At 39.2% G+C, this 26,830-nt stretch overlaps 1 protein-coding gene across 1 annotated transcript; it reads left to right on the top strand.

Annotated features, from left to right (window-relative positions):
* The first annotated feature begins 68 nt into the window (after nt 1-68).
* On the top strand, nt 69-26,268 carry HSPA4L (heat shock protein family A (Hsp70) member 4 like). The gene is made up of 19 exons (XM_076337252.1): nt 69-392; nt 4,846-4,903; nt 6,393-6,533; nt 8,079-8,201; nt 9,734-9,833; nt 11,716-11,849; nt 12,779-13,023; nt 13,110-13,186; nt 14,391-14,542; nt 15,068-15,174; nt 15,587-15,720; nt 16,993-17,195; nt 19,773-19,874; nt 20,395-20,532; nt 21,428-21,553; nt 22,724-22,831; nt 24,190-24,309; nt 24,891-25,052; nt 25,494-26,268. The coding sequence occupies exons 1-19, from the start codon at nt 286-288 to the stop codon at nt 25,686-25,688; spliced, it is 2,532 nt and encodes an 843-aa protein (XP_076193367.1). The 5' UTR covers nt 69-285; the 3' UTR covers nt 25,689-26,268.
* Nucleotides 26,269-26,830: the final 562 nt, after the last annotated feature.

Here is a 26,830-nt window from a genome sequence, read left to right as displayed (position 1 = left end):
ATAACGCCTTCTCCCTCCCGTTCCAGATCTTTCTCGAACGCGCGCCGCCCGCAGCCGGCGCAGCCCGAGCCCTTCCGGAAAGTGCCGAAGCCGTAGCCGGCGCCTGGCGGATTCCCCGCCGGCCGGCGCAGCGCGCCTGCGCAGGGGAGAGTAACTGCCGGTTGGTGGCCGGCGCTCCGCAGTGGGGGGAGAGGCGGGCGAGGAGCCGGGTCCCGGTAGCCCAGACGGTCGCCGCTGCCGCTGTAGTCACAGGCCGGCGGGGAGCGGGAAGCGCTAGGTGCAGCCATGTCCGTGGTTGGCATTGACCTCGGCTTCCTCAACTGCTACATCGGCGTCGCGCGGAGCGGCGGTATCGAGACCATCGCCAACGAGTACAGCGACCGCTGCACCCCGTGAGTACCGGCGCTCCCGGGTCACCCGCCGCCGGGCCGCCCGGCCCCCCCCGGTACTTTTCCCCCTCGTCGCCGTACCGGCGAGCCTAGCCGCCCTCTTCCCCTCGTCCCCCACCTACTCGGCGTGCCCGGTTCCCTGAGGCGGCCGGGCGCTGTGGGGCGGGTGGAGTCGCGTGTGTCCCCGTAGGGCCTTGTCCTCTCCGCGGCCCGTGCGCGCTCCTCGCGCGGCTCTAACGCCCCGGCCCGGCGCCGGTTGCTTCTCCGGCTCCCTCAGCGGGTGAGGAGCGGGGCTTTGCCGGCCGGCGCCGAGAGCCCGTCAGTGGCCGAGGCCTCGCGATCGTTCGGGAGCCGTGTGCGGCCGCTCTCGCCGGGCGAGTGCCCCTTTCTCGGTAACCCGGGAAGTGTTTTAAGCAGGCGCAGAGATGCGTATGTTGGGGCAGGAGGCTCTCCGAGAAACACTTGCCTCCCCCCAGCTTTTGACTCTTCCGTGTCCTTGAAATACCACGCTGTGCTGGATGTGCCACGGGGCTCTGGAGGCACAATGTATTTCTTTTTTTTTTTCTGTCCTTGCAACACTTTTCGTTTCGTATAGCAAAGATCTCGGGTCAAATGCGTGTGTTTCCCCAACTCTAGAACGGTTGCCAGGGCTTGAAGCATTTTCATTGACAATTTTATGATGGAGTGGTGGTGAGACTGGGGAGGAGGAGGACGTTGATTCACCAGGGAAACAGGGAAGTGGCGCGATGAGTTCCCTCTTCTTAAACCTGTTCTTACTTGCACCGCGCTGCATCTGCTGGCCGTGGAACACCGAGGTCTTGCAAGAAAGAGGGGGGGCAGCGGGCAACGTCCGTGATGATGGGATACGCAAGAGTAGGTGGAGATTTTAGTCCTCTGTTTCTATGGGATACGTCTAGGAGTTCTAGAGCTCCATCTGTGCATAATTTTCAAGGAGGATTCAGGGATTCGTATAACACTCATAAAAATAAGGTTTTGGATGGTGCTTCCTTTTATAAAAGGAATTTGTAGCCAACAGCAGAAAGTTGGCTCTGTGATGTGAGGCCATAGTAACTTTAGCATTGCTGTCCCTTTGATCTCAGAGAAATGTAGGTTTTGGTTTGCTTTCTAAAAAGTTTTTTTTTTTAAAACTACAAAGAAGTTGAGTGCTAAAATGCATGCTGTCTGTATTAATGGGAATACTCTTTAAAATTTTTTTTACTATTTAGAAAAATACACTTCTCGCATTAACTCTCAAGAAGGCATTATCCTTGTGCATGTTTTATGAGAACTGAAATTCTGGGACCCTTCAAATTCTGTGCAAGGAACCCCCTGAAACTGTTGCCCAAAGAATCCTTGGGCAGCTGCAGTTTTCTTCCCCCTTATGATGAAGAGCACTTCCAATTCTTAGCTATTCTTGGAGTGCGTTCTTTGCAGGTAGGCTTCACATAGGCTTTCCTGCATTTAATATTTTTCATATTAATGTCTGAGTAACTGTACTTTCAAGACACTTACAAAATGATTATGAAAGGGGTTTAAAGCACAGTTAGCAAGATTGCGTCTGGAGTGCGCAGATACGTAAAGTGGCATTCTTCCTGGCTTTTTTCTTCTTTCTCCAAAATTTAATACAGGAGACCATGAGGAACTTCCTTTCTAATGCTGTTGTCTTGAGGCAAACCAAAAAAGTAAACAGAAATAACTTGTTTATTACTGTTATGGAAGTTTATCATAGTAACTAAACCTTACTTCAAATAGGATTTGAGTGATGTAGGCAGATCTAACTCTTAAACAATCAAAACTTTTCTGCTTATTACATGTAGCAACACAGTAAATGACCTCTTTATCTATATGTTCCTATAGAGGTGCTTGTGTCATTTAGATACTTGAAGTTAGCTAATAGTTAACATTGATTGGATAAGTCCCAAATACTTGGGACTTGCTCCCAGAAATAGAGTGTGTTAATGTTTGTTGTGTCTGTGTAGCACTGTGTAAAAATATCTGAACTAGCTCTGGACAAGCTAGTACACTTTCATGTGCAGTGTGTTGTTGTTAAGCCATGTAAAGATACTGGGTTAGGTCCTAAAGATAGGACAGTCCTGGCTGTGCTCTGCAGGGCTAATTGCTCTTTCTGGGCAAGGCTAATTAGTGCAGCCAGCTTCCAGTTTGGGAGCTGGTTCAGATATCTGTGCAATACTGCTGTGAACAGTACAGCGTTAGTGTAAGCATACTTCAGTGCTACAGACAAAAGCAGTGTAGACTTACGGAAGATACGTATTATCACAATTTAATACAGCACTCTTAAGTCATAAATCTAGTGTCCCAGTTGTTAAAACATTCAGGTGATCCTTTATTAATATTGTTTGCCTAAAACCTACATCCTGTAATCCAAGGCATGGGATTGTTAGCGTTTGTAAAAAGTGTATCATGTTGGAAGCTTTAGCACAAGTATTTTAGAAAGAAAGGAAAAAGATTCTGCCATTAAGCCATCCCTTTCGGTAGAACTTGTACTTTTTAAGGCTTTTGGCCTTAGCATCTCTTTGGGTGTTAACTGACACTTGGCTTTTTCTGAACTGGGAACTCCAGCAAGTCTGTTGTACATGTTTTTAGCACGCCGGGCATGTTAAACTCACGGCAAATGGCCCTTTCAAGTGCTGTGGCTTTGTGGAAAAACGGCTGATTGTTGATAGCTCATAATTTTTCAGTAACTTTTTTCAGACCATGTGTAATTAGTGTAATCGCAAACTGTAAGTAAAATGATGAGGTAGCATCTTCTTTGAAACAATGCATGGAGAGGATTGAAATGTCCCTCTGGTGAAGAGAGTTGCTACCTTTTAGAAAAGTCTGTGCGCTGTTCAAAAGCTCACTTCAAATCAGGCTGAGGGTAGTGGTGGGGGAGACAGTTCAGTTGTCGCACTTGCATCCTTATGGTGGGTGTGCTTCCTAAAGGGCTGTCTTGGATACAGCTGAAGTGTTTGGAGCCAAAGAGAGCACATTTTATTTTTTGACATCTCTGCTTCCCAGCCAAGGGAGGGAGAAACCGTCCATCCCCTCATGCTGGAACTGAGTAATTGAAATAAACCATGGCAGGAACAAACTCTGGTGGGCTAAGTAGCTTCTGACTTGATGCTTCCTGCTCTGCGTAGGGGTATCTGCAAGTAACGCTGTCAACAGGGTCAAATTTCTACACTGAAAAGGTGTGATATAATAGTGTTAGCATGTTATTATCCATAAAATAAATGTCTTGTAAACCATTTGCACCCCGTCTAAACTACTCTTTTTATCTGACTTTTCTTAATTATTACAAAGTATAATTGGGAACTGTAATGTTAAGCAACATTAAAAATTGTAAAAGCCGTTTGTGAAAGCTGAACTACGTGTTTGAAAATGTAGGGCAATGCATTGTCTTTTGCAGCAGTTAAATCTGGAGAAGGTTTTGCATGTTCAGTGTGGTGTCACAGCAGAAGAGGTTGCTAGATAATGCTATCAAATTACATACAGTGCCCTCATTGTAGTGATGGTGGAGAGGAGGCAGGAAGCAATCTACTATAGTGACCTTTATGCATTCATCAAACAATTAAATTTGAACCGTATGAGATCTGGGTTTTATCTGTTATTTACTACTGAATGGTTTTAACTAGATCAGTTCCCTTTTGGGGAAAGAGTTCTGTTTCAAATCTGTAAAGGTGTGGCAATATTAACTTCCAAAAAAAAACAAGTTTCCAAAGGCAGTGGTGAGGTGGCCAGATGGTGGCTGGGGACCTGGGGCAGCCTTTGCTAGAGCCAGAGGCGAGGCTGAGAGGAGTGCTCAGTGGTAACCTGAGAAGAAGCAAGCTGCAAGGGGCGGTGGACTACTCTAGAGCTTCCCCAGCCCTTGGTGGCTGGGAACTGTTCCCAGACATCTCCCCTTTTGCCCATTTGCAGTGTGTACTTGGTCGTCCTCAGTCATGGGAAGTGCTCAGCAGTCTGTAGAACTGGGCTGTTCAGCTGCCTTGGGCTTAGGTGGCTCTTTTTTTATTGTTCTCTTATGATTATTGTTGCTAATGGCTCTTACAGTGTGAATGTGGTACTGTCAGACTTCAGGGTTGTTGAGTCAAGAAAACCTGACTGGTAAAGTTCAGGTTTTTAAATTAAATGTCACAGGCTTCTTGTGTTGTAAGCTGTGACCCAAAAGTAGCTATTAATTCCTTACCTTCATGATAAGGTCTGTAGAACACAGAAGCCTTTAAAGAATTCCTTAAATGCAATTATAATGAAAACAATTGCAGTTGCTTGCAGTTTCTAAACTAATTTGCAAAACCCAATTCCACTGCAAGTTCTGGTGCTTCATGCAATAATGCTGTTAAATACCACATCCATGTTCTACTACTTTAATTTTTGTGGGTGTTCTAAGGTACCGTGGAAACATTTTATGATGTTTTCTTTTTAAAGCTCAATTTCTTTTTTTTCTGTTTTTATTTAGAGCATGTATATCTTTAGGATCCAAGACCCGGGCCATTGGGAATGCAGCAAAGAGCCAGGTAAATGAATCAAAAACTCGCATATTACCTGACTTTTCTCCTGTTGAACTGTAGGAAGAAAAGGAATGAATAAACTTGATATTTTTCTGTTTTAAAGTAAATTTTCTACAGTAAGTGTGCGTTTCACAGTAATAGTTACTGCTTCAACAGTATATTCCCTGTATTAAAATTGAAACAGTAGTTGTGCATTGTTTTGTCATTGAGAGTAAAAAATGGGAAGAAACAGAAAACCTTGTTTCTTCCCCAGTAAAAGACTTTTTTCATGCTTACTCATGACAGCAAGAATAGAGTTCATGATTAAATCTCCACTGGGGGTGGGGAGGCATACTGTGCTTATGTTTTAGAAAAGTTGAAATGGAAGTTGAACAATGAAAGTTTGGTACGGATACTGGTTGTTGCTTATAATGTGAAATGAATACATCTTAGTAATTTACTGTCTCAATTTGGAACTTTGAACAGAAGTAAAATTTCTCTAATCCTCTGTAAATTCACTTGCAACCTAGGAAAACCTTCCTTTGGAAGGAAAATACGTAAAAATTCATAATAGCCAGTATGAATCTACAAATTCAAAATAGGGCGGGTCTTACCCTCTTTCTTTGCATCCATGCATGATGTTAGCATGCTGAAGACTTCCTTCCCCTTAGTGTAGAGTGTAGGTAACTGGAAATTTGCCTGGCAGATACAAAGGCAATAGAGCCCACCGGCAGTACCATGAGCAGTCAGTATAAGCGGAGGCTGTATCACTTTCATTCTGAGAAACTTTACGCTTTTTAACTGAGCTCAACCCCTGAACTTTGCTGGTGAGAAGGTGTCCTGTCAGTGCTCTTTCCCAGCTATTAAGTTTGCTATTTAGACTAGTAAACTAGGCTAGTTTATCTTGGAGAAGATTATCCTAGAGTAATTTATTTTGATAGCTTAAATACTGTGTTTGTTAGGATTTGTTTGTTCTGGTCCTTTCTTTACTTAAAAGTCTGTCCTTAAAGTAATTAGGTTGAAATACTGATGAGAGAATAGGTGTGGGGAGGCTTTATGTCCAGATGGGATCTGAATTAGAGGAGAACTTTGAAGGAAGTGAAATGTGTTAATTTGTTGAAGCTTCATTTAAGGTTAATGTAGGTAATAACTTCATTTGTTCCTGTAGACAGCCGTTGCAATAATATGTAATATGATCTCAAATACTGCATACTGTATCAGAAAGCTCTAAAATAAAAGGTACAGTGAAAATTGATGGCAGCAAGCTAATGGATATTAAAGAGGGAAGTAAATTAGTGCTTGGTTTTTTTTAATGGGGACCATAGATTAAAAAACGGATGCTTCTTTCTCTCCTCCGTGCCCCCGCCCCCCCCCCCTTGCTTTCCAGTAAATGTGTGGGGCTTGACACGGGTCTTCAATATGTGCGTTAAGCCCAGCATAACAGGAGTTCCTTTCTGGATGGTCTTCTATAGTCTGCGTGTCAGGGGTAATTAAAAATAAAATGTCTTTTCCACAGATTGTCACAAATGTAAAAAATACATTACATGGCTTCAAAAAACTGCATGGAAGAGCATTTGAAGATCCTTACATACAAGCTGAAAGGGCCAAACTTCCCTATGAACTTCAGAAGATGCCAAATGGCTCCATAGGAGTAAAGGTGAGTTAGAGCTTTGTGCAGAGTATCTTTAGTGGTGAGAGAGAGATGAGCACTTTGGACCTTTGTCCCTTAACTTCCTACTTGAATTGACTTGTATTTTCGTTAAGAAAATAGATTTAAATATATTCTTAGTCATTTTGAAAAGAAATGTCAGGTGATAACCACTACAATAACACCTTTTATTTTTCACAGAGCCTGCCTTAGCATAGTTTTGCTATGTTTCTCATTTCTCCTTGTAATTCATTCACTTCTTTAAACGTTCAGGAAGATGTAGAGTACTTGCTGTGTATTACATACTCATGTCTTCTAGTAATAAAGTAGTGTAAAAAAGGTATTGCATTGTCTCCCATACAGGTGTGCTATAAAATGTTGATAGCTCTCACACCAAAAAAGGTTGTTTGTTTCATTCAACTTGAACAAAATTGACAGTGTAATAAATCTGCTGTTACCAAGGGATGAAGAACACTTTATTCCCTGCAGTAACATCTGCTCAAGTATTGTACTTTCTCCGAGATGTCTGTTGAGGTTTCTCATCATCATTAGTTTTCTGTAGTCACATTAGTAGCTTTTCACCTTACCTTACTAGATTTACCTTCAAATACATGTAATTACAGTGTGTGATTATTAGTATCATCTGAGTTTAGGTCTTGCAGACATGCAGAGACCAAGTTTCAGGAAAACAAGATAATGCTCAGAAGGTGTAATAATGAACAAGTTATTTTTAATTTGCTTCCAAACTAAATGAGCTGGAAACTGCTCTTCTCAAAGTTGAGGCTTTCTGGCTTCAGTCTCCGAACGTGTCTATCTTTTAGCATTTTAATTTGGATCAGGAGTGCACTTCTGAAGCAGGTCTCCCAATCATCCTCACTTAGTGCACTTTGGGTTGCTTTCTGGCGGGGCTTTGTGCCACACAAAGTGAGTTTCTTTTGTTCTGTATACCTGGTCATGTCATACTAATTGCCCATGTAAATATAGCTGCTGCTCATCTTTCTGGGTTTCCCTGCACAGGAGTGTTTTAGATTGCTAGACAGATGGCAGCCTGTCAGGAATTCAGGACATAGAACCTCACATGAAGGCTGAAGACTCAGATGTGTTTCCTGAGCAGGGCATGACTGTTAGAATGGCCTCATTTGCCCCTTCCCTGCCTCATGTGCTTTAGTGACCTTGCAGGAAGCTAATGTTCCTTGGGTTTGATCCAAAACTCTTTTTTAGCTCATGTTAGGACAAATGTGATTCTGTTTGTTGTGCATTTTCTGTTTGTTTTTTTTAATTAACATAACAAAAATACCATAGCTTTGTGAATAGTCTAGAGATAACACAGGTATTAAGGTTTCCCACAAAACAATTTTCAGCTAAACTGAACTGTTAGGATTTTTTGTAGGTAGCACAAATCCATAGCATCAATTGATACGGAGAGTTATTTGTGTCCAGAGGCTGGTGTTAAATTTGGGTCTCATTGCTCAAAATTGCAAAAAATGTCCAAGTCGCACGTCTTAAGAGAAAAGTTGAGATGATTTATTACAGAATTGCAAATCTCTGTTTCAGGTGAGATACCTAGATGAAGAGAGACTGTTTGCAATTGAACAGATTACAGGAATGTTATTGGCCAAACTTAAAGAGACTTCAGAAAGTGCTTTGAAGAAACCAGTGGCAGACTGCGTGATTTCAGTAAGTTGTAATATATTTGTTGTAATATATTTGTTGCAATTCTTTCTATAGATAAATGGTACTAGCTTACATAAAGTTATGCCATGGTGCAATGGTAAGAGATGCAAGTAGTGGATAGAAATCACATCCCCCCAAAAAATGGGCTTTTTATTCTCATTTGGAAAAACCTATAATACTTTTGTAATCATGTGTTAGAAGATGGAAAATTTGTTAAATCAAGAGTGTGTTTTCAGAAGGAACATACTTCTTAAGCTGATCCAGACTGGCTAATTAACTCCAAGTGCTGCGTATAGTAATCCCAATTATTGTAGTTCTTGTTACAAATGGGAACTGTCCTATGTGTAAGCATGTCTTCGTCAGTTCTGAAGAACCTTCCCAAATTCATGTTGAATTTCTTCGTTGTTACATAGTTGAACACTGTTGGGTTGTAGTGTAGTTGAGAGTTGCCTGAACTTTATGGCTCTGAGGGTCATACTGGCAATTTGAGAAGCCCAAACTACCTGCATTTGTTTGAAAAGATCTTTTTATTTGATTGGTTTACTTGTGTTGGGTTTTTTTAGCTAGTGTCCTTGTCCATGGTGGGGGAGTAGGGGGCGGAGCTTGAAGACAAGAGGTTTTGTTCCTGATACAAAGTCCTAAATGTCTGCTTTTTACATTGTCTTTGTTTACTGCTTCACTTCTGCTCTTGCTCTGGTGAGGAGTCTGGGCATGAGGTATTAGGGTTATCCCCTCTCTGTCAGACAGAGACATGGGAAGTGGAAAGCTGTATACTTCAGCTGTTAGAAATCTGCTTTGATCTTTTTCCTTGCTTCCTTATGGTATACAAAGACACTTAAAGAGAATACCTCCCACCCAAACAAGGATCCTTGGCAGTACACTACAATGGTAGCTAACGAAATACATTATGAATGTAGTTCTGTGTCTTAAGCTTGACTGAAGTTGAAGATATGCCAACTTGCAGCCAGTTTCTAAATGGGCTCTGATTCTGCTTCGGCTATTTTTGGTGGAACTGAATGTTGTAGCGCACTGTAAGTTGGCACTGTGGTAGAGGTGATAACTGAAAATGGATAAAGATTCAGTTGTAACACAGTTTAGTTCAGCACTAAGTTTAGTTCCAGCATCACTGTAGTGCTTCCGCAGTAACTTACTTTGGGGCTATATATGAATATTTATCGTGTTGACTTGGTGGTGCACAAATGTTTTCAGACACTGGTAATGATTTTAGGATCAAAGACTCATCAGAAGAATCTTAGAAAACATTTTCAGGGCTTTTTTTGGTGCTTAAATCTCCTTTGTTTAAAACAACTCTGGATGTCACTTCATTTTTGTTATACTTTGAAATTTTAATTAAAACATGCACTAAAATGAATTACCTAGCTGTTTTATTCAGACTGCCTTACTAATCTGAGGTTAGCTTATAACAGTTTCTTGTGGTATTGAAATTTATAGGGTTGCTTAATGAGTAGTCTGACTTCTTTAAATTAAAAAGTCCATATTTCATAATATCCTGTGTAATTATTTTTTGGAAACAGGTACCCAGTTTCTTCACTGATGCTGAGAGAAGGTCTGTAATGGCAGCTGCACAGATTGCAGGATTAAATTGTCTGAAGCTGATGAATGAAACTACAGCAGGTAAAGGGCAGCAACACTTTTTTTTTAAATACCCATTCAGGCTATTGAATCTGAGAGAGTGATGACATACTCCTGTTACACAATTAGGAGCTTGGGGAAGAAGCTATCCAGGCTAGTACTGCCCAATCCAGCTTGGGAATTGGAAACACAGCAACTGTTTTGGTGGGGTGGTGTTCAGCACTTAAGAGACATGATGAGAGTTTGGGTTTGCTAACTGGAATACAGTGCCACTTGAAAATAGCTATTCTGCTTCTGAAATAAAGCTGGTATTTGTGCGTACCTCTCTGCTGTACCGTGGAGCTACAGCAGCTGTATCAGGAAGGCCTGAGCTAGCTTCAGAATCTCTTAATGATCCAGTGGGGGTGTGCACCTGACCTAAATTCTCAATTGTTGTATTAAATAATAGTACAGTATTATCAGATGTAACCTGCATCTGTCTGAAAGATTGCAGTAAATACATTATTTAACATAGGAGTGTAGCGAGGTCTTGTAATTTTCTTTCCAGCTTACTGGAAGATGGGTGTGCTGGAGTAAAAATAAATCTCATGGAAGTATTAGAGAAATACTTTTTTTATCATAAGCTAATATTTATTTGACGTGAAATACATTGAAGGGAAATTTTAAAATGTGTGATCCAAATATTTTTCATTTTTAACTATTTAATATGTACGCTTTAAAAGCTGCTTCTACACAAACTGCATTTTTATGGAGCTTTTTCTGAAAGCAGACTTGCTGATCATATTTAGAAACAACTTGATCTGTATGACTTTTCAAAATACCCAAATCAAGTCAAGCATAAGTCTGTGGGATAATGACAGTTTAAACTTGTGGCAATCCTGTCAGTTGTAGCATTGGCACAACTGTTGTTTCTATAAAGTAACTTGTTTACTGCTGCCTCCTGGTTTTGGTGAATTCTAGGGTAGAGTGTAGAAATACGTTACACTTCATGGGAACTAAAGTTGGAGCTGCTTAAACCAGTAATTTTTTTTTCTTGATTTAAATTCTCTTTGCTTTTAGAAAGTCTCAACCAACTTTACAAATGAGTGCTGGTATTGAAATCTTAGATTCATATAAACTAGTCTTCTAGAATATTTTTTTTATCCCTTGAGCATGCTTGAATTTTGCAAAGCTGAGCTAAAAAATACTGAAAGTAAGGCATTTCAAAGGAGAGGTGTAGGCATGAGACTTAATCTGTGCAATTTCACAAATTAAAACGTTAATTTGGCTACAAGCACAACTGAAATACAAGGTGATGCTTTAGTAGTGTTAAACCTTCACTTGACATCTGTTTCCTCCCTTGACAGTGAAAAATGTGTTTTCAACATGTTAACTTTCTTTGTGATGAGCTGCTTTATATATGAACAGTAATTCTTAAACAGAAGCAAAAATAACCAATCTGATAAATCCTGGATCTAAAAATTTAAATTTATGATGGTGCATATGCTACTGACTTTAAGTTAGTGTTTTGAAGGTGCACAGCATGCAGTTGTTGAAAAGAGAGGTTATACAGAACACTTAAATGTCAATTATATGAATGAACACTTACTAGTAAAACAATAAATCAAGCAGTAAGAAGTGAAAATAAAGAACGTGGCAACTTATAATGGTCTAAAACTTGTGACCGTTTTGAACCTTATGTTCTGTTTGAGCAGAGTGATGGAGGTGTTTAGAAAGAGTAAACATAAGTAGTGTCTGTCTTATGGTAGTGCTTTTAATCATAGAATGGTTTGGGTTGGAAGGGACCTCTAAAGGTCATCTAGTCCAACCCCCCTGCCATGGGCAGGGACATCTTCAACTAGATCAGGTTGCTCAGAGCCCTGTCCAACGTGCTTTACAGTTGTATGCGGCTTTCCCTTAACTTCTGTGGGTTGGTGTTTTTCAGTTGCACTAGCCTATGGAATATACAAGCAAGATCTGCCGGCCTTGGAAGAGAAGCCAAGAAATGTGGTCTTTGTAGATATGGGGCATTCTGCGTATCAGGTTTCAATCTGTGCTTTTAACAAGGGAAAACTGAAGGTACTCTTTTAAGTCATACAGTAAAATCCCATATTCCTGAAGTATTTAATTGAACAATACTCAAAATACTGTTCTGTGGAAAGATTTTTTTTTTTAAACTAAATAAATGTCTATAGCAAATATTTTTGAAATGCTGAATAGAAAAACTTTCTGTTATTTTTTGGCTATTTCAGCAAATCAATTTTTATAAAATGCAGAAATGAAATATCCCGAAGTGTGTTTTGAAAGGTGCTTGACAGTTAAGCATACTGCACAGTTTTTGTGGCATGTTATATCACTGAAATACTTGCATATTCTGGTAGGCTCATAAGCGTTGTAGTTGTGCAACTGACTTATCTATGGGAAATTGTTGAACTCCCTGAATTGCTTTCTGATCATTTTTTTTTCTGCCATCCATGACGGTTCAAAATCTAAATTCCACGGGACATGAAGTAAAACTGAACAGTTTTCACTTCTGGTTTGGAGATTTTTGTCTGTGAGCTACTGATGGCTGAATGTTTCTTGTAAACTTGTCTTTGGTAGCAAAATGTAGTCATCTGAAGTCATATGGAAGATGATAGCGAGTTTTTCTGTTTTGAGTAAATGACACAGAACTAGTAACAGCATGACAAAATAGCTATCCTAGTCTGCCTTTTCTTTAGTGAGCTAGTAAACCGAGTAGGGGCTGCAGCGTGGTAGAAAATAGCATGGTAGATATGATAGCATTTTATCTGGGGAGGGGAGAAACTAAATAATTGAGGAGTGATCTTTTTAAGTTGTTCTGTCTGGCAATGGCATAAAGATGGTGAGAAAACCACAAAGAATTTTCCCATATCAAACCTGGTTTTAAAGGTGTTAACTTATAAAACTAGTGTTTGTATGAAAGCTATCCCTATATCTAAACAAACACTGTCTAACTTTTAATCTTTGTTTTTTTCACTTCTGTGCAGGTCTTGGCTACTACCTTTGACCCTTTTGTAGGTGGTAGAAATTTTGATGAGGCTTTGGTAGACTACTTCTCTGAAGAATTTAGGACAAAATACAAACTGAATGTAAAAGAGAATCCCCGAGCGCTGCTACGATTGTATCAGGAATGTGAAAAACTGAAGAAGCTTATGAGTGCAAATGCTTCTGACCTTCCACTCAATATTGAGTGCTTCATGAATGACCTTGACGTTTCCAGTAAGATGAACAGGTACTGTGCATTATTTTCACTGAAGTGCAGTGAAGTATGGTCTCTAAGCTGTCTTGTAATGTGAAACACTTTCCCTGTTCCTGCAGAGCTCAGTTTGAGCAACTGTGTGCTGCCCTTCTGTCCAGAGTGGAACCTCCTCTAAGAGCAGCCATGGATCAAGCTAGTAAGTAGGAGTTAGTTTAGGTACTACTTTTGGTTCAAGAAAGTAACTAGTAATCCAGTTATCCTAGATCTCTTTAATGATTATCTTTTTAATATATTTTTGTATTTATTAGAATTGCAAAGCTAAGTACTGAAAAGTTAAATGTAAGTTCCATTCATATGCTTGTCATGTATGCATGATCCCATTCCTGTCTCATTTAGTGCACATACCACTCTGCAACCTTGGTTTATTGACCCTCATTCACCCTGTGTAATGGAAAAGGTTGGCGCTCTGAAAGATTATTTTATTTAAAAACGCAAAATGACCAAACAAAAACAATGATGGGAAAAACTATTATTCTTTACTGCAACTGTCTGGCCAGCCTGTTCCATATATGATACATACATGTCCTCACTGACCCAAGAATTTGGCAGTATATTCTTGAAATAAATTACCCGAAGCATGTGCAAGTAACAATATTTTTTTTTTTTTTGCCTAATGTCATATAAAGGAGAGAATTAGATTTTCACAGGAAAAGGTTTTACCCCCAATTCTAGCATCTTCAACTGAAAGAAAGGGAAGAATTCTGCTTGTCTTGTGACTTGGCTAGATAGCTAATACAGGAAGTAAGAACCTGAATAACTGCTGAGCAGAGCTGTTCAAGGACTGACAGTTGTTTGAGATCACTTTACACACATATCTTGAGTTCAGAATTAAAATGTTACCTTGCAAGCGCAGTCTAATATTTATTATATATTTTTAGTTAAGTGTTTTGCTTTTCTGGGCAACCAAAATTAAACCAAACATAAAATGAGGTATATTTAGGTTTCATTTTGGTCTTGTTTGGAAGGGGTGAGGTATTGCCCAGTAGTGCAGGGCTGCCAAAGAAAACCCAGTTAAACACACTTGAGTTTGTGCACACCAGAAAGGGGATGCACGTGGACAATGCATTTTAAAGAACGGCTGTCCTCACTGATGCTTGGCTTCTGCAGTTTCCAGGATTATGCAACTAGAAAACTTTGTAGCCTGAGGGAGGGACAAAGAGTTTGAATAGGACACATCATAACAAATCTGGCCTTAAAGATCTTGTCGGCCATTGAATATATTCAGTGCTTGTCATAGTGTCTAGATAATAAGAGAACTCTATATCTTTTTTTTTTGGCTGTCCAAAGACAGCTTTTTGATACCTTGATGATAACTTAAGGCCATGCACTCTCTTTTCTAGAACTTCAGCGTGAAGATATCTACAGTATAGAAATAGTAGGAGGGGCTACTAGAATTCCAGCAGTGAAGGAACAGATCTCTAACTTTTTCTGTAAAGAGATAAGCACCACACTAAATGCTGATGAAGCTGTTGCAAGAGGCTGTGCTTTGCAGGTATAGTTATTGAAATTAAACTTCAGTATTGCTTCTTTAACATCATGTACTAATGAAATACAACTAACCAAAAGCAAAAGGTTCTATAGCTGAAACAAGGTGTAGAGTCTTACTTGTTCTTTCAACAGTTGGTGACAGTGACCATGTCAGAAATGATTGTATTACATTCGGTAATTTGCTGCTGTGTCATGTTAGAAGGATGGTCTTGTTAAGAGACCTGTTAAATTTGATGACCCAAATTGTACTGTTCCACTTCTGTGTAGTCATTTGGAAGCTTTGCTGGGTATCTTTACTGACAATCGCTGGGGAAGTAGCATCTGTTACTATTATTTTAATTTAGATAAGTCTTTCAGGTCAATTAACTTTCTACTAAGCATAGGAAGTTTCTGTTAAAAATCCTGTGATAAGCAGGACCTCCATGTGACCTATATGAATTGTAGCCTTTTTGCACTTAGGTATTAATTATTGTACTTGCTATTTATCTGACTACATGGATATAATAAAATTTTGGTCTTTGTTTTGTAGTGTGCAATTCTTTCCCCAGCTTTCAAAGTGCGTGAATTTTCCATCACAGATGTTGTTCCTTATTCTGTAACGTTAAGATGGAAGTCATCTTATGAAGAAGGAACAGGGTAAGTTGTCTGGTGCCTACTAAAAAGTGTGTGTTTGTGTATATAAAGAAAAATGTTGAGTTATGGGAAAGACCAGGCCTCGGACTTTGAAGCTGTCATCCACTCGAATGGTTTTAATTTTTTTTTTTTTGCATTATACCTCTTGATTGCCAATTACCGCTTAATAACTGGAAATAAGTTTAAGAAATGTTGGTGTGAAGTTGCTTAATTTTTGAGAATTGCGACATAGAATGCGTAGTCCAGCTTTGAGACCTGCAGGCCTTCAACCTGCAACTCTTGTCATAAACCGACTTAAACTACATTATTTAGCTGCTTGGTTAGCACGGCTGCTGATCATTAACATACGTTGATTTTGATTATCCATTGCATTATGCGCAGTGGTTTAACCTCGCTTAATATTTTACTGCTTTAGGGAGTGTGAGGTCTTCAGCAAGAACCATGCTGCTCCATTCTCAAAAGTAATTACGTTTCACAAGAAAGAGCCTTTTGACCTGGAAGCTTACTATACCCATCCGCATGAAGTGCCTTATCCTGATTCCAGAATAGGTAAGGACATGTGAATAAAAACCCCGTACCCAACTCCTGTTGATAATGGGAAAAGTGGTTCTCCTTTTTTTTTTTTAAGATTCGTTACTTCCATATTTCCTAGGTTATAGAAAAGCCCAGCTTCTTTAGAAAGGCTCAGCACAGTCGTCCTGGTTTAGGTGCAGTGATCAAACAGTAGCGACATCTTTTGGCAGTTCCTAAAAAAAATTTACTTTCTTCATTCTATCTGTCTTCACTGTTTCTGAATGCTTTAAAAAAAGTAGGTACAAAGAGTTTAGTGCTCTATTGTCTGGGCTCTTTCAACCTCTATAAAATGGGTAAGGATCTTATGTGCCTGCCAGCCTGGATTCTTCAAAAAAATTGGATCAAAGGCCCTGTGAGCACTAGACAGTTATCTGTCCAGACAGGTATCTGTCATGTCTCTTTTTGTTAATCTGAGAACATACAAGATAGGCATTTCCTGAACTTAAGCATCTGCAGTAGAGCCTAAAGTATTAGAAGGTATGAATAAGTTTCCTGGTACCTTACTTGCAGTTACTAGTAGTAACTAGTACTAGTAACTAGTTACTAGTAGTTACTTGCAGTTACTAGTAGACTCCTCAGGGTCTTTAAACTAAGTCACAATTTTATTTACTGATTTATGAATCAGATATAACCTTGGTGCTACCTATTTAGCTGTCTATGCAAGAAGCTGTCGTCTTTAGGAAAGAACATTCTCCTTTACATGTGCACAGTCTGCATCATTTACTCAAATTTCCAGCAAGTTGCAAAATAAAGTATCAACCTCACTGCTTCTAGAAGCCTTGATAAGCACTGTTCATCCTCCAAAATGTGTAGTGCATCCGTGTTACCAAATTCAAATTGAATCTTTTTCAGTACCAAGTTTAACAGAGATAAAATATAATGTTGAGTCGATGAAAGAAACCATTCGAGATGAATTGGAGTAATTTCTCTAGTATGATGGTTAGAGAAGGCAACAGGGAAGTAGAACGCCTAAAAAAGTGTTATATTGACTTTTTTATGAAATTCAGATAAAGCAGAAACAGCTTATTAATTATCAGTTAACTGATAATAATTGGGGAACCAGGTTTTAGTTTATCTAGCTGTGGCTTACATTGTAGAATTGACAACTAAGTGGGAAGTTTCCAAGTAGTTTAAGTTACATGAAGTTGCCACTTAAATAAACACCCTTCAAGGAATGTATTTTATTTCTTTTTTCCCTCTTTCACTATCTTTTAGAACAACAATTAAAGTCATCTTTGTTTTTTCAAGGGCGTTTCACTATTCAGAATGTTGGTCCCCAACATGATGGCGACAATTCCAAAGTGAAGGTTAAAGTGCGTGTCAATATTCATGGCCTTTTTGGCGTGGCTAATGCTTCTATAATAGAGAAGCAGAATATAGAGGGAGATCACAATGACACACCCATGGACACTGAATCATCAAGTAAGAACCAAGGCAGAGATGATGAGCTGGTATGTAAACCTGTAAATATCTACACTCCTTGTAATTCTGACAAGAGAGCCAATAATTAGAGATTAAATCATAGCGTATAGCTTTTGACAATTACTACTTCTCCACCCTTAAATTATTTCTTCAGTTATGTAACACATTTCTTCATGTTTATTATTAAAGTACAGGTGACGTGGCACTAAGAAAGCAAAAGGAATGTAAAACCAGATTCTAAAGAAAAAAAGTAATTTTTTCATTGTTCTTTACCATCTCTCTACTAGTCTTAGCATTATCTAGTGTTGCTATCAAATGGTAGCATATTTAATGAGATCTGTTGACCAATGAATTCTAAAGGCTTGTTCTTCCTCAAGTACTACATCTTCATTCAGTAAAAAATACAGTATTTTTTTATGTATGGAAACCTTGTTCTTCATAAACATTCTTTCACTAAGGGCACTTCTTTATGTACTTCAGTACTGGTAGTTCTTACAAACTGGCTTGTAAGCCCGTAGGGGAACATTACTGGAAATAAATGTGCAACAGCTTTGTCATTAATACTGAGAAATTAACAAAATGATGTTCTCTCACTCTAGTGCAAGGAGGATCAACTTTCTTGATAGTGCACTGCATACTGAGAGTAGCGAGGTGCAGCTATTCATTTGACACTGTAGAGTTGAGGACTGGGTGCCAGGGAGCACTTTGCAGCTGGGAACGATACACCAGCAGTGGCCTCGGCAGCCTGCCTTTCTTCCTTGTGCCCTCCTATAGCTTGGGATTTTGGTTATGTCACAGCTCACAGCGGGGAGAGATGACAGCGTAGAGAAAAAGAGGATAAAGCAGTGGGCAAGCTGCTGCTTCACACTCCTGTCTTTCTGAGATTGCAAAGTGCTCAGCAGTGACCAGTCTTGCAGGCTGTCAGGCATACCGAGGGAGGGTTTCCTTAAGGAGTAAGGTTGGACAGAAAGCAAACGCTCAGCAGCTTTATTTAGAAGAAGGGGTGAATGTGTTTTCCTGTCCTTTTAAAATTTGTCCTTAGCAGCTTTTCCCACTTTAGTTGAATATACTGCAGGAATTGGAGCAAGTGGTTACACAATTAGCATTACATAATTGATATAAGCAACTCCTTGAATATTATACAGCTTTCCAGGAACTTGAGCGTATTTGAAATGCCAAACATGATGCAGTTCCTTGTGGATGAGTGAAAAACGGTTGGAAGTGACATAGCTGGCATTTAGTGTAATAGACGTACTGCGTGTGGAGGTTACTAAGATGAGTACGCTGTGTTCAGTACAAGAGTAACCACTTCCATCCTCAGGCTTTCAATCCGTAGTACTTCTGTTCATCTAACACGTCTTCTGTTTTACAATGGTGCTTGTCAGCAATTACCTTGTGTTATTGAGGATGATACCCTCGACTCGGAGGAGGAGGTTTGTGGTATATATATATGTATTATTTTCCCCCTCTAGCTTTTCTGTGTAGGCAAAACAGTTCCTTCCAGTTGTGTTGCCTTTTCTGTGTGAACAGTAAGAACAGTAAATGAGGATTTATTTTTTTTGTCCTACTCTGAAGTGACAAAACTTAAATTTGGTAAAAGTAGCCTTCTTGTTTTCAACTTTTATCATTAAAAACTTGCTGAATCAATTAACATAGTTAAACTGCAACATACGCACCTGTGCTAGAGTTTGAAATCCTTAAATAACTTTCTTGTATTTCACAGAACTAACAGTGGATTATTTTACATGCATATGTAGTTTGTGAATCCAGGAATCTTAATTCCTTGTAATGGAAGTAATCTTGGACCTTTCAGACCTCTGCTACAGCTTGTTATTTATTGATGCTGTGGATGTCCACGTATTGGAGTCATCCTGAAAACTTTAGACTTATCCATTACTATGTTATTAAAAGTCTTTTGCAATGATGACAGGGAATTGTATTACTTAAACTAAATCAAGTGATCAGCACTAGTAATTAGTGATGTCTTTAAGGTCCTTAAATTTAGAATAAGGCGTAGGTGAGCTACAGATAAATTTTGAGTGAAATTTTCTTAATTTCGGGTGGCAGGGAGGCAAGACGGTTGGTCATGTGCTCCAGGAGGCTACTACAGAAACTAATTTTTATGGTCCTATGAGACAGATGCAGGTAACAATTAGGATGACTAAATTACTTCTGCTTTGGATTACAAACTTTAAAGTTTAGGTGAAAAATGATACGAGGTCAAAGTTCTGGCTGTTCCATAGAGAACCTATTGTTACTGCCTGTGTTGGTGGTGTGCTTCTAGAATGTTCTTTGCATACATTTTGTATGTATTTATTTTTAATTTAAAATAAGAGTATTCACAAGGCTTAATGTAATTCTTCAAGAGGGGACAGACGGCAACATCGTAATTATTTCAACAGGGACAGGCAGAATAGAATTTCCATTTGATTTGAGAAAGATATGAATACAAGTGCTGTATCAAAATGCCTGTTTAGACATGGTGAATCAAAAATTCTTAAGTTTGATTCTTAAGTCCTTATAGTATTTGTGATCTACTGTAATTGACGTCAGTCTTAAATCGTACAGCAAACCTTTGCATTCAGTTATGTGACTCTTTTTTCTAGGATAAAATGCAGGTTGATCAAGATGAAGGTATTCAGAAAAGTCAAGCTGAACAACACAACCAAGCAGATGAGGAAACTGAAAATGCAGGAACCGAAACAAAAGTTTGTATTCAGTATTGATAAGGAAATGTAACGTTGCTTCCCTTAGACTTTTTTGCCCAGTATTCTCTAAGTCATTAATCTTCTTAGTTGCAAACATGGGACTGTATTTAGAGGAGTACAGCTATATTAAATGGTTAAGTTAGGAATCCTACCTTAGCACTTTCCTTTTCAACATAGTATATGATTAAGACTTGGAAGTAAGTTTCTGTCAAGGTAGTTTTATAGTGAAGATGGAATCTAGGGAAACTTAGGAAATGTTATGAAGAAGAACATGCGGTGCCTTAGCTTTTGAACAGGTTTTCTCAACAGCTCTTCACGTTATGTTTAAAGAAATTAAAATCCGCCAGTTTGGTTCAAAGGTAGTGGCGATTCTGAATAGCGGAGGAATAATTAAGTGCTTCATTTACATATGAGTAATTTGTAGCTGTCATACTAGTTTCATTTGTCTCTCTTCTTTTGAGCATAAATGTAGTAATATTCTATTCTTGAAAGTGTCTTAATAGTGTAAATCTTTCTATAGACTGCTTCTGGAGACAAGCAAGATCATCCAGCCCAGCCAAAGGCTAAAGCAAAAGTTAAGAGTATTGACCTACCTATACAGGCAAGCCTCTACAGACAACTGGGACAAGATCTTATCAATTGCTATATAGAAAATGAGGTAAGCAGCATAAACAGATGACCACTCAAATTAATGTCACTGTAAATAATTATCCAGAAAGTATTTGCAACCATAAAATTATTATCTAATTTAGAATTCCTTGGGGGTTTGTCCTTAGTTGTAAGGGGTTTTGTTTTGGTCGGGGTTTTTTGAGAAATTAATCAGTTTCACTAGACTTAACTACCCAGATGTCCGAGTTTGACCTGTTAGCCTGTCATTACCCAAAGTATCGATAACATTCTTAGGCAGGAAATGCCTGGGATTGCCAATGAAGGCTGCACAGTATGTTATAGGAATGCCAACTGTTACTGACTGACCTGATAAGTGGTCAGGGGTAGCATTTGCGTGTGTCTTTGGTGCTTTACAGCAGCTGTGTCCTTAGTTATGTCACGTTTTTTGGCCTTCAAGTCCTGTATCAGCAGGGAAGTATTACAACATGTAGAAAACTTGCCTTTCAGACGATCCTTTCTGAACTTTCTAGGTATCATGTCTGTGAAAATCCCACCAGCATAAGCTCCTCTCTGAAAGATCGTTAGTCTGAAGAATAAAATATGAAATAATTTTTGTAGGGCAGAATGATTCGTAGTGACTTCCAAACCAGGGTCAAGACTTGTCTTTACTTCTAGTCCTGCCTGTGGATCTGGTTAGATCCTGGTCAGATCATAATTGATATCTGATCCATTTATGTTGAAGCACTTGCCAAACAGCTTCCAAATAGGAACTCATTTTCCCCCTGTTCCAGTTCTGCCTGCAGTGAAGATGACTTACACAAAGGTGAAAATTAATTGTGAATTAGCAGGCTTCTGCAAAGTTCTGTGGTACAGTTTCAAGAGTAATCACTAAGCTTGACACTTGAAATGCTTTTAGTTTTAAATAAGCTTTTCTCCACCCTTAGGGGAAGATGATGATGCAAGACAAGCTTGAGAAAGAAAGAAATGATGCTAAGAATGCTGTTGAAGAGTATGTGTACGACTTCAGAGACAAACTGTGTGGAGTCTTCGAGAAATTCATCACGGAAGAAGTAAGACTTGCCTATGTGTTTCAACTGTTGGAAAAAAATTCCTTTGTATTGATAAGTTTTGAGCGTGGGTTATGTGGAGGCTGCAGGGATCTCTTGGACTTGTTTCGGAATATGAAATGGATTAACTTCACAGAAGTGGAGTTCAAACTACACTTAGACCTGACGTTTGACATGCAAGCATGCAGGGCTCTTTATTGTCTGAGAAGTTTCTCAGTGGCGAGGAAAGATTTGGGATGCAGGCGGAGAATAAAAATCCTGTGGGTGGGGGTAGGAAAGCAGGACAGATCACCACAAGCTTCTAAATGGCACAAGTGGGTAGGAATAAAATGAAAAGGAGCAGAAATGGAGTGTCTGTAGCTCTGTGTTTTATTGTCTAATTCCATTAACTTTGAAACGTGATTCTTTCCCTGCTTAAAAGTCCAAGTAAAGGTGATGAAGAAAGCTGTACACTGGGCTTTTGCAAAAGCAGTATTGAAAGAACACTTGTCCTATAATCATTTCTCTGTAGTAGCCATCTAAATAAAAGTGGCCGGTACACAAGCAACCAGTTGTTGAAACGACAAGTGTCCAGCAGCAGTTTTAAGGTCTGCTGTCTGGATTACCTGGTCATCAACCCAGCAACGCGGTACAGACGCCCTTCCAGTGTAAACTCAAGGGTGTGAGGCTGTCTTTGCCATACCAATTTCAAAACAATCTCTTACATAAGTTACGGGGATAGGTAAGATCTTTATTTCTAAATAACGAAGGATAGAAGTTTTGTTTATAGCCAGTAGGGTCCAATTAAAACAATTTTAACTTCAACTATGTATATAGTTGTCCAAATTTGTCTGTCGTTCTGTCCTGCTATCGGAGAACCTGAGAAGCAGAACTTCCCATGTAAAGATGATATGCAAGAATGTTGAGATGCACGTGCTTTCTTATAAAATCAGTCCTGAAGCTATGTAACGCCCATAAACCTCACCTGCAAATCAGATCAGTAGGGCTGTCCTGCCTCTTGCCGTTCCGTGAAATCTTGGCTTTGAAGTCTGTTCATAACTGTTTTCCTTCACTATCATTTTGAGTATTTTAAACTGATGAAACAGAGTAGTGGGGTTTCTTTGTGTGCTGGGGGGAGAAGTCTCATTTGTCGTGTTCCCTTCTGAACTAGAGTATCCCTAACTTGCTTCATAGGATTCAAACAAGCTGACCTTGATGTTGGAGGACACAGAAAACTGGCTTTATGAAGATGGAGAGGACCAGCCAAAACAAGTATACATGGATAAGCTTCAGGAATTAAGAGTAAGGTTTTAAGTTACTTTCTAGAAAAATTGTGTGTGTTTGGGGGTGGGGGCATTTATATAAATCATAGAATAGTTTGGGTTGGAAGGGACCTCTAAAGGTCATCTAGTCCAACCCCCCTGCCGTGGGCAGGGATATCTTCCACTAGATCAGGTTGCTCAGAGCCCCGTCCAACCTGACCTGGAATGTTTCCAGGGATGGGGCATCCACCACCTCTCTGGGCAACCTGGGCCAGTGCTTCACCACCCTTCTTCCTTATATCTAGTCTAAATCTACCCCCCCTTTAGTTTAAAGCCATTCCCCCATTCCCCAAATACATATGGCTAAGTAAGCAAAGCTCTTGTAATGAGGGATGGTGTGCGCATACCCATATGCGAATTTTGTAAATCCATTAACTTCTAAGTATGGACATTCAGGTTGTATCTGGATGTAGTTTAGTCACGAAATGAACATAGTATTTAGAACTAGAAATATAGTTTGTTTTAATGTTGGTTGTGCTCCTAATTTGAAAACAGTCAAAATGAAGCGGACTGTGACACTAGTGACAATAAAATTAGTTGCTATGGAAATTTTAGGTCAGTCTTGTTACAACCTGAAAGAGGCTTTTGAGTGGTTTGACTGCTCTCCCAGGTATTCAGAATGACACTCCAGAATAGATGCTCTGGTTTTCCTGGTTTCAGTGGTCTTCTATAGCTGTATCATAAAACTGAATTTTTAGACTAATATCAACGATAAAGGCTGAAGAGTGCTTTAACAGTAGCTTCCACTGCATCATTTGATTAGTAATGACAAAAAACCCTTAAAAGACATCAGATTTTAATCATCTCACAGGAAAATGTGAATTCTGATGAAAGACTAGCTACTCTGTAATAAGTTTAAGTATGTCTCTAGCTCTTGGGCTCCAACTGCTTTCTCTCAAGTCAGATTTCCTTTGGGGGAGGGATAACTGATGGAAACAGCAGCGTAGACCCTGGCAACTGCCTTCTTGCCTGGATACCAGTATTCAAGAGAAGGAAAAAACAGACAACGGATAAAACTAGAAGTTTTCAGATGAACTACTTTAAAATTAAACCATCCATGTAAATCCTGTCTTGTTTCCCTTCCGAATGCATTGTTCCAAATGCTCTTTTTGCTGAAAATAACTGCAAAATACTAAGCCTAATAAGGACAGGCGTTATTCCTGTGCTTAAACTTCTGGGCTTTTTTTTTGTTGTGCTAAAGCAAAATGCAAAGATCAAGCTCTTGAATGGGTGAGAAAAGGAGTTAAAGGCAGCCTTCCTTCCAATGCCGTGTTTTATTCTTAGACCAGACTAAAGTAAACTTGTATTTTGTCAAGATCTTTGTGCTTATGTTTCCAGAAATTTGGACAGCCTATTCAGGAAAGATACATGGAACATGAAGAGAGACCAAAAGTTCTAAATGAACTGGGAAAGAAGATTCAGCTCCTTATGAAAGCAGTAGAAGCATACAAAAATAAGGTAGAAACAAATTATTTAGGGAATGAACTATTACGTGTGTTTGCATTTGGCTGTGGAGTTTGTTGTGTTTAAAAAGAAGCCCTATAGGGTTACCTGTTAAGCTGCTTTAAAATGGCTGTTGTGCTTCTGCTCCTGAGAACTTGTAAAACTGTTCTGGATTGCTAGCAAAAACGGTTTCTTCATGAGAACACAAATTAAACATAGTCCCATTTTTTTTACGGTGACTTGTACCACTTGAAATGGATCTCTCAAGTTATGGCTGTTACCATTGTTTCTGTAAATTGCAAGACTATCTGTTGGGGTTAGTTAATCAAACTACGATAAATCTCAGGTGCTTTTAGTCTTGCAACTTCATTACTAACCTGTGCTTCAGCAGTGTGTGTGTGAGATCAAACTTTCAAATGTCTGAAAAATAATGTCCTGTCTGTCTTGTTCTACAGTCGTCGTTCATACTAAATGCTTGTTAAAAACGATTTCCGTCGGGTTGTAGCAATGTTACCCTATTTTATTAAGTGTCCATGAAATTCTTAATTGGGTGAGAAGCATGTATTAATTGATGATATAAATATCTCTGTCCTTAGGATGAAAAATACGATCACCTAGATCCTGCTGAGATGGAAAAAGTTGAAAAATACATTAATGAGGCTATGAATTGGTTGAACAGCAAAATGAATGCCCAGAACAAACTAAGTCTAACTCAGGATCCAGTTGTCAAAGTGGCAGAAATACTGACAAAATCTAAGGTAAAAAAAAAATCATTGTACTTGTTGCATTCTACTCGGTTTTTCTTCAAGATTTTGGCCTCTGTTGAGCTAGAATATTACATCTGCAGAGATTTAGAGCTATGAAGAGATCCACACAGAGGGAGAAGCAGTTTTATCGATCTTCAATTCTGGCTCTTGATTTACAGCAGTACCTCTGCATAAGCCTTGTTAAAATATCCTGAGTTACAGCGCCAGGCTCGCTAGAAAATGGATTATCATATAGGCTTTTAACAGACCAGAAGCTCTTTAGCTAGTGAAAGGTTTTATTTTAAGTTTCTAGACTTGATAGAATTGGGAAGTCTAGTCCTTGAACATTAAATTCCAGGTCATTATGAACCAGACACAAATCTGAGGCATTCTAGTTTAATGCAATTGCTGTGCCACCAAATGAACTTGCTCTCTTACTTCTGTCACAACTAGGAATTGGATAGCTTCTGTAATCCCATTATATACAAGCCCAAACCGAAGATAGAACCTCCCAATGATGGGCAGTCAAAAGCTAATGGTGAGCACAACGGACCAGTGAACGGACAGAGCGGTACCGAAACAAAACCTGAACCAGCGAAGGACAATTCTCAGCAGACCAAACCACCTGGAGAAATGGAAGTGGACTAAATCTTGCATTTCTTCTGCTTAATTAAAATAGTGCAAGTAACCACAGGGTCCATTCTTTTTGTCTGGTACACACCTCAGATGTTCAGTTATTCTTAGCCAACCTTCTGTCATTTTGTTGCTGAGTAGTTTTGAAAGTGTTTTATATTAAGTACACCTCTGATGTTCATTTCCACTGATGCTGCTTATGTGGAGCTTTAGCCAAATGTAGATTGTATAAGTCAGTTTAAGCTTTCCCAATATATTTTATATCAAACATACAGAATTGATATATAAATGGCAACAATCTACCTTATTTAAAGCTTTTATTGTGGATAAACCTCAGCTCCTTTATTCAGGAAAGGATACTGTATTGCACTACTGATGCTCAAGTGTAGATCTAATTGCATCTTTATTTTGGAAAAATATTGGAATTGAAGTGGCAAAACTTGTCACTTGAAGCACTGACCTTTTCTAGTTATTGTATTGTTATAATTTAAATATTAAAATAGAGGTTAGTTGGCATACTAGTCCATCTTGTTGATGTACCATGAGAATTGTATGGTCTTTTTCACATAAACCGAATAATACAAGCTTAAACGTTTTTTAGATTCCCATACCAGTACCAATCTTAGTTACAAAATGCTAGCATAATGGCTCTGCCACGTGCTGAAATTAAGTGAATGGTCTCAGTGCACATCGCTGTACATAACGTACTGTGCTTATGATAGGATGATGCTAATGACAGTAGTATGAGGGGGTAGAATATACAAGGACTGTTGTGTAGCTTTCCCTTGAAAATGTCTTATTGCACATGTTACTATTCCACTTCTTTTGTTTTGAATGAAATCTACATCTTGTGCTGGGGAGGAGAAACAACAGAAATTGTGCTGTGCGAGCTGGATATTAGCACCCTGTTTTTGAGGTTGCTTAAATGCTGTTTGTTGCAAACTTGAAAGAAATCCTGAGAGCTTATTTAAGCCTTGGTACTCGGCACGTAAACCTTTTGGTCAAGGATCTAAACAAAAGGGCTTACAAACCGGATATTATTACCCCAAAGATGTAATCTACTTGATGGACGTGCGTAGCTTACCAGTTATCTTTGGTCATTTAGTTGATCTAATGAAAGTGTCTATAATGTATTACATGACTGCGTTACTATTTTC

This window comes from Aptenodytes patagonicus, chromosome 4 (assembly GCF_965638725.1).
Source record: "Aptenodytes patagonicus chromosome 4, bAptPat1.pri.cur, whole genome shotgun sequence".
In the NCBI taxonomy this organism is placed as follows: Eukaryota; Metazoa; Chordata; class Aves; order Sphenisciformes; family Spheniscidae; genus Aptenodytes; species Aptenodytes patagonicus.
Note: the sequence above shows the minus strand (reverse complement) of the source record. Positions and strands in the feature narration are given on the sequence as shown.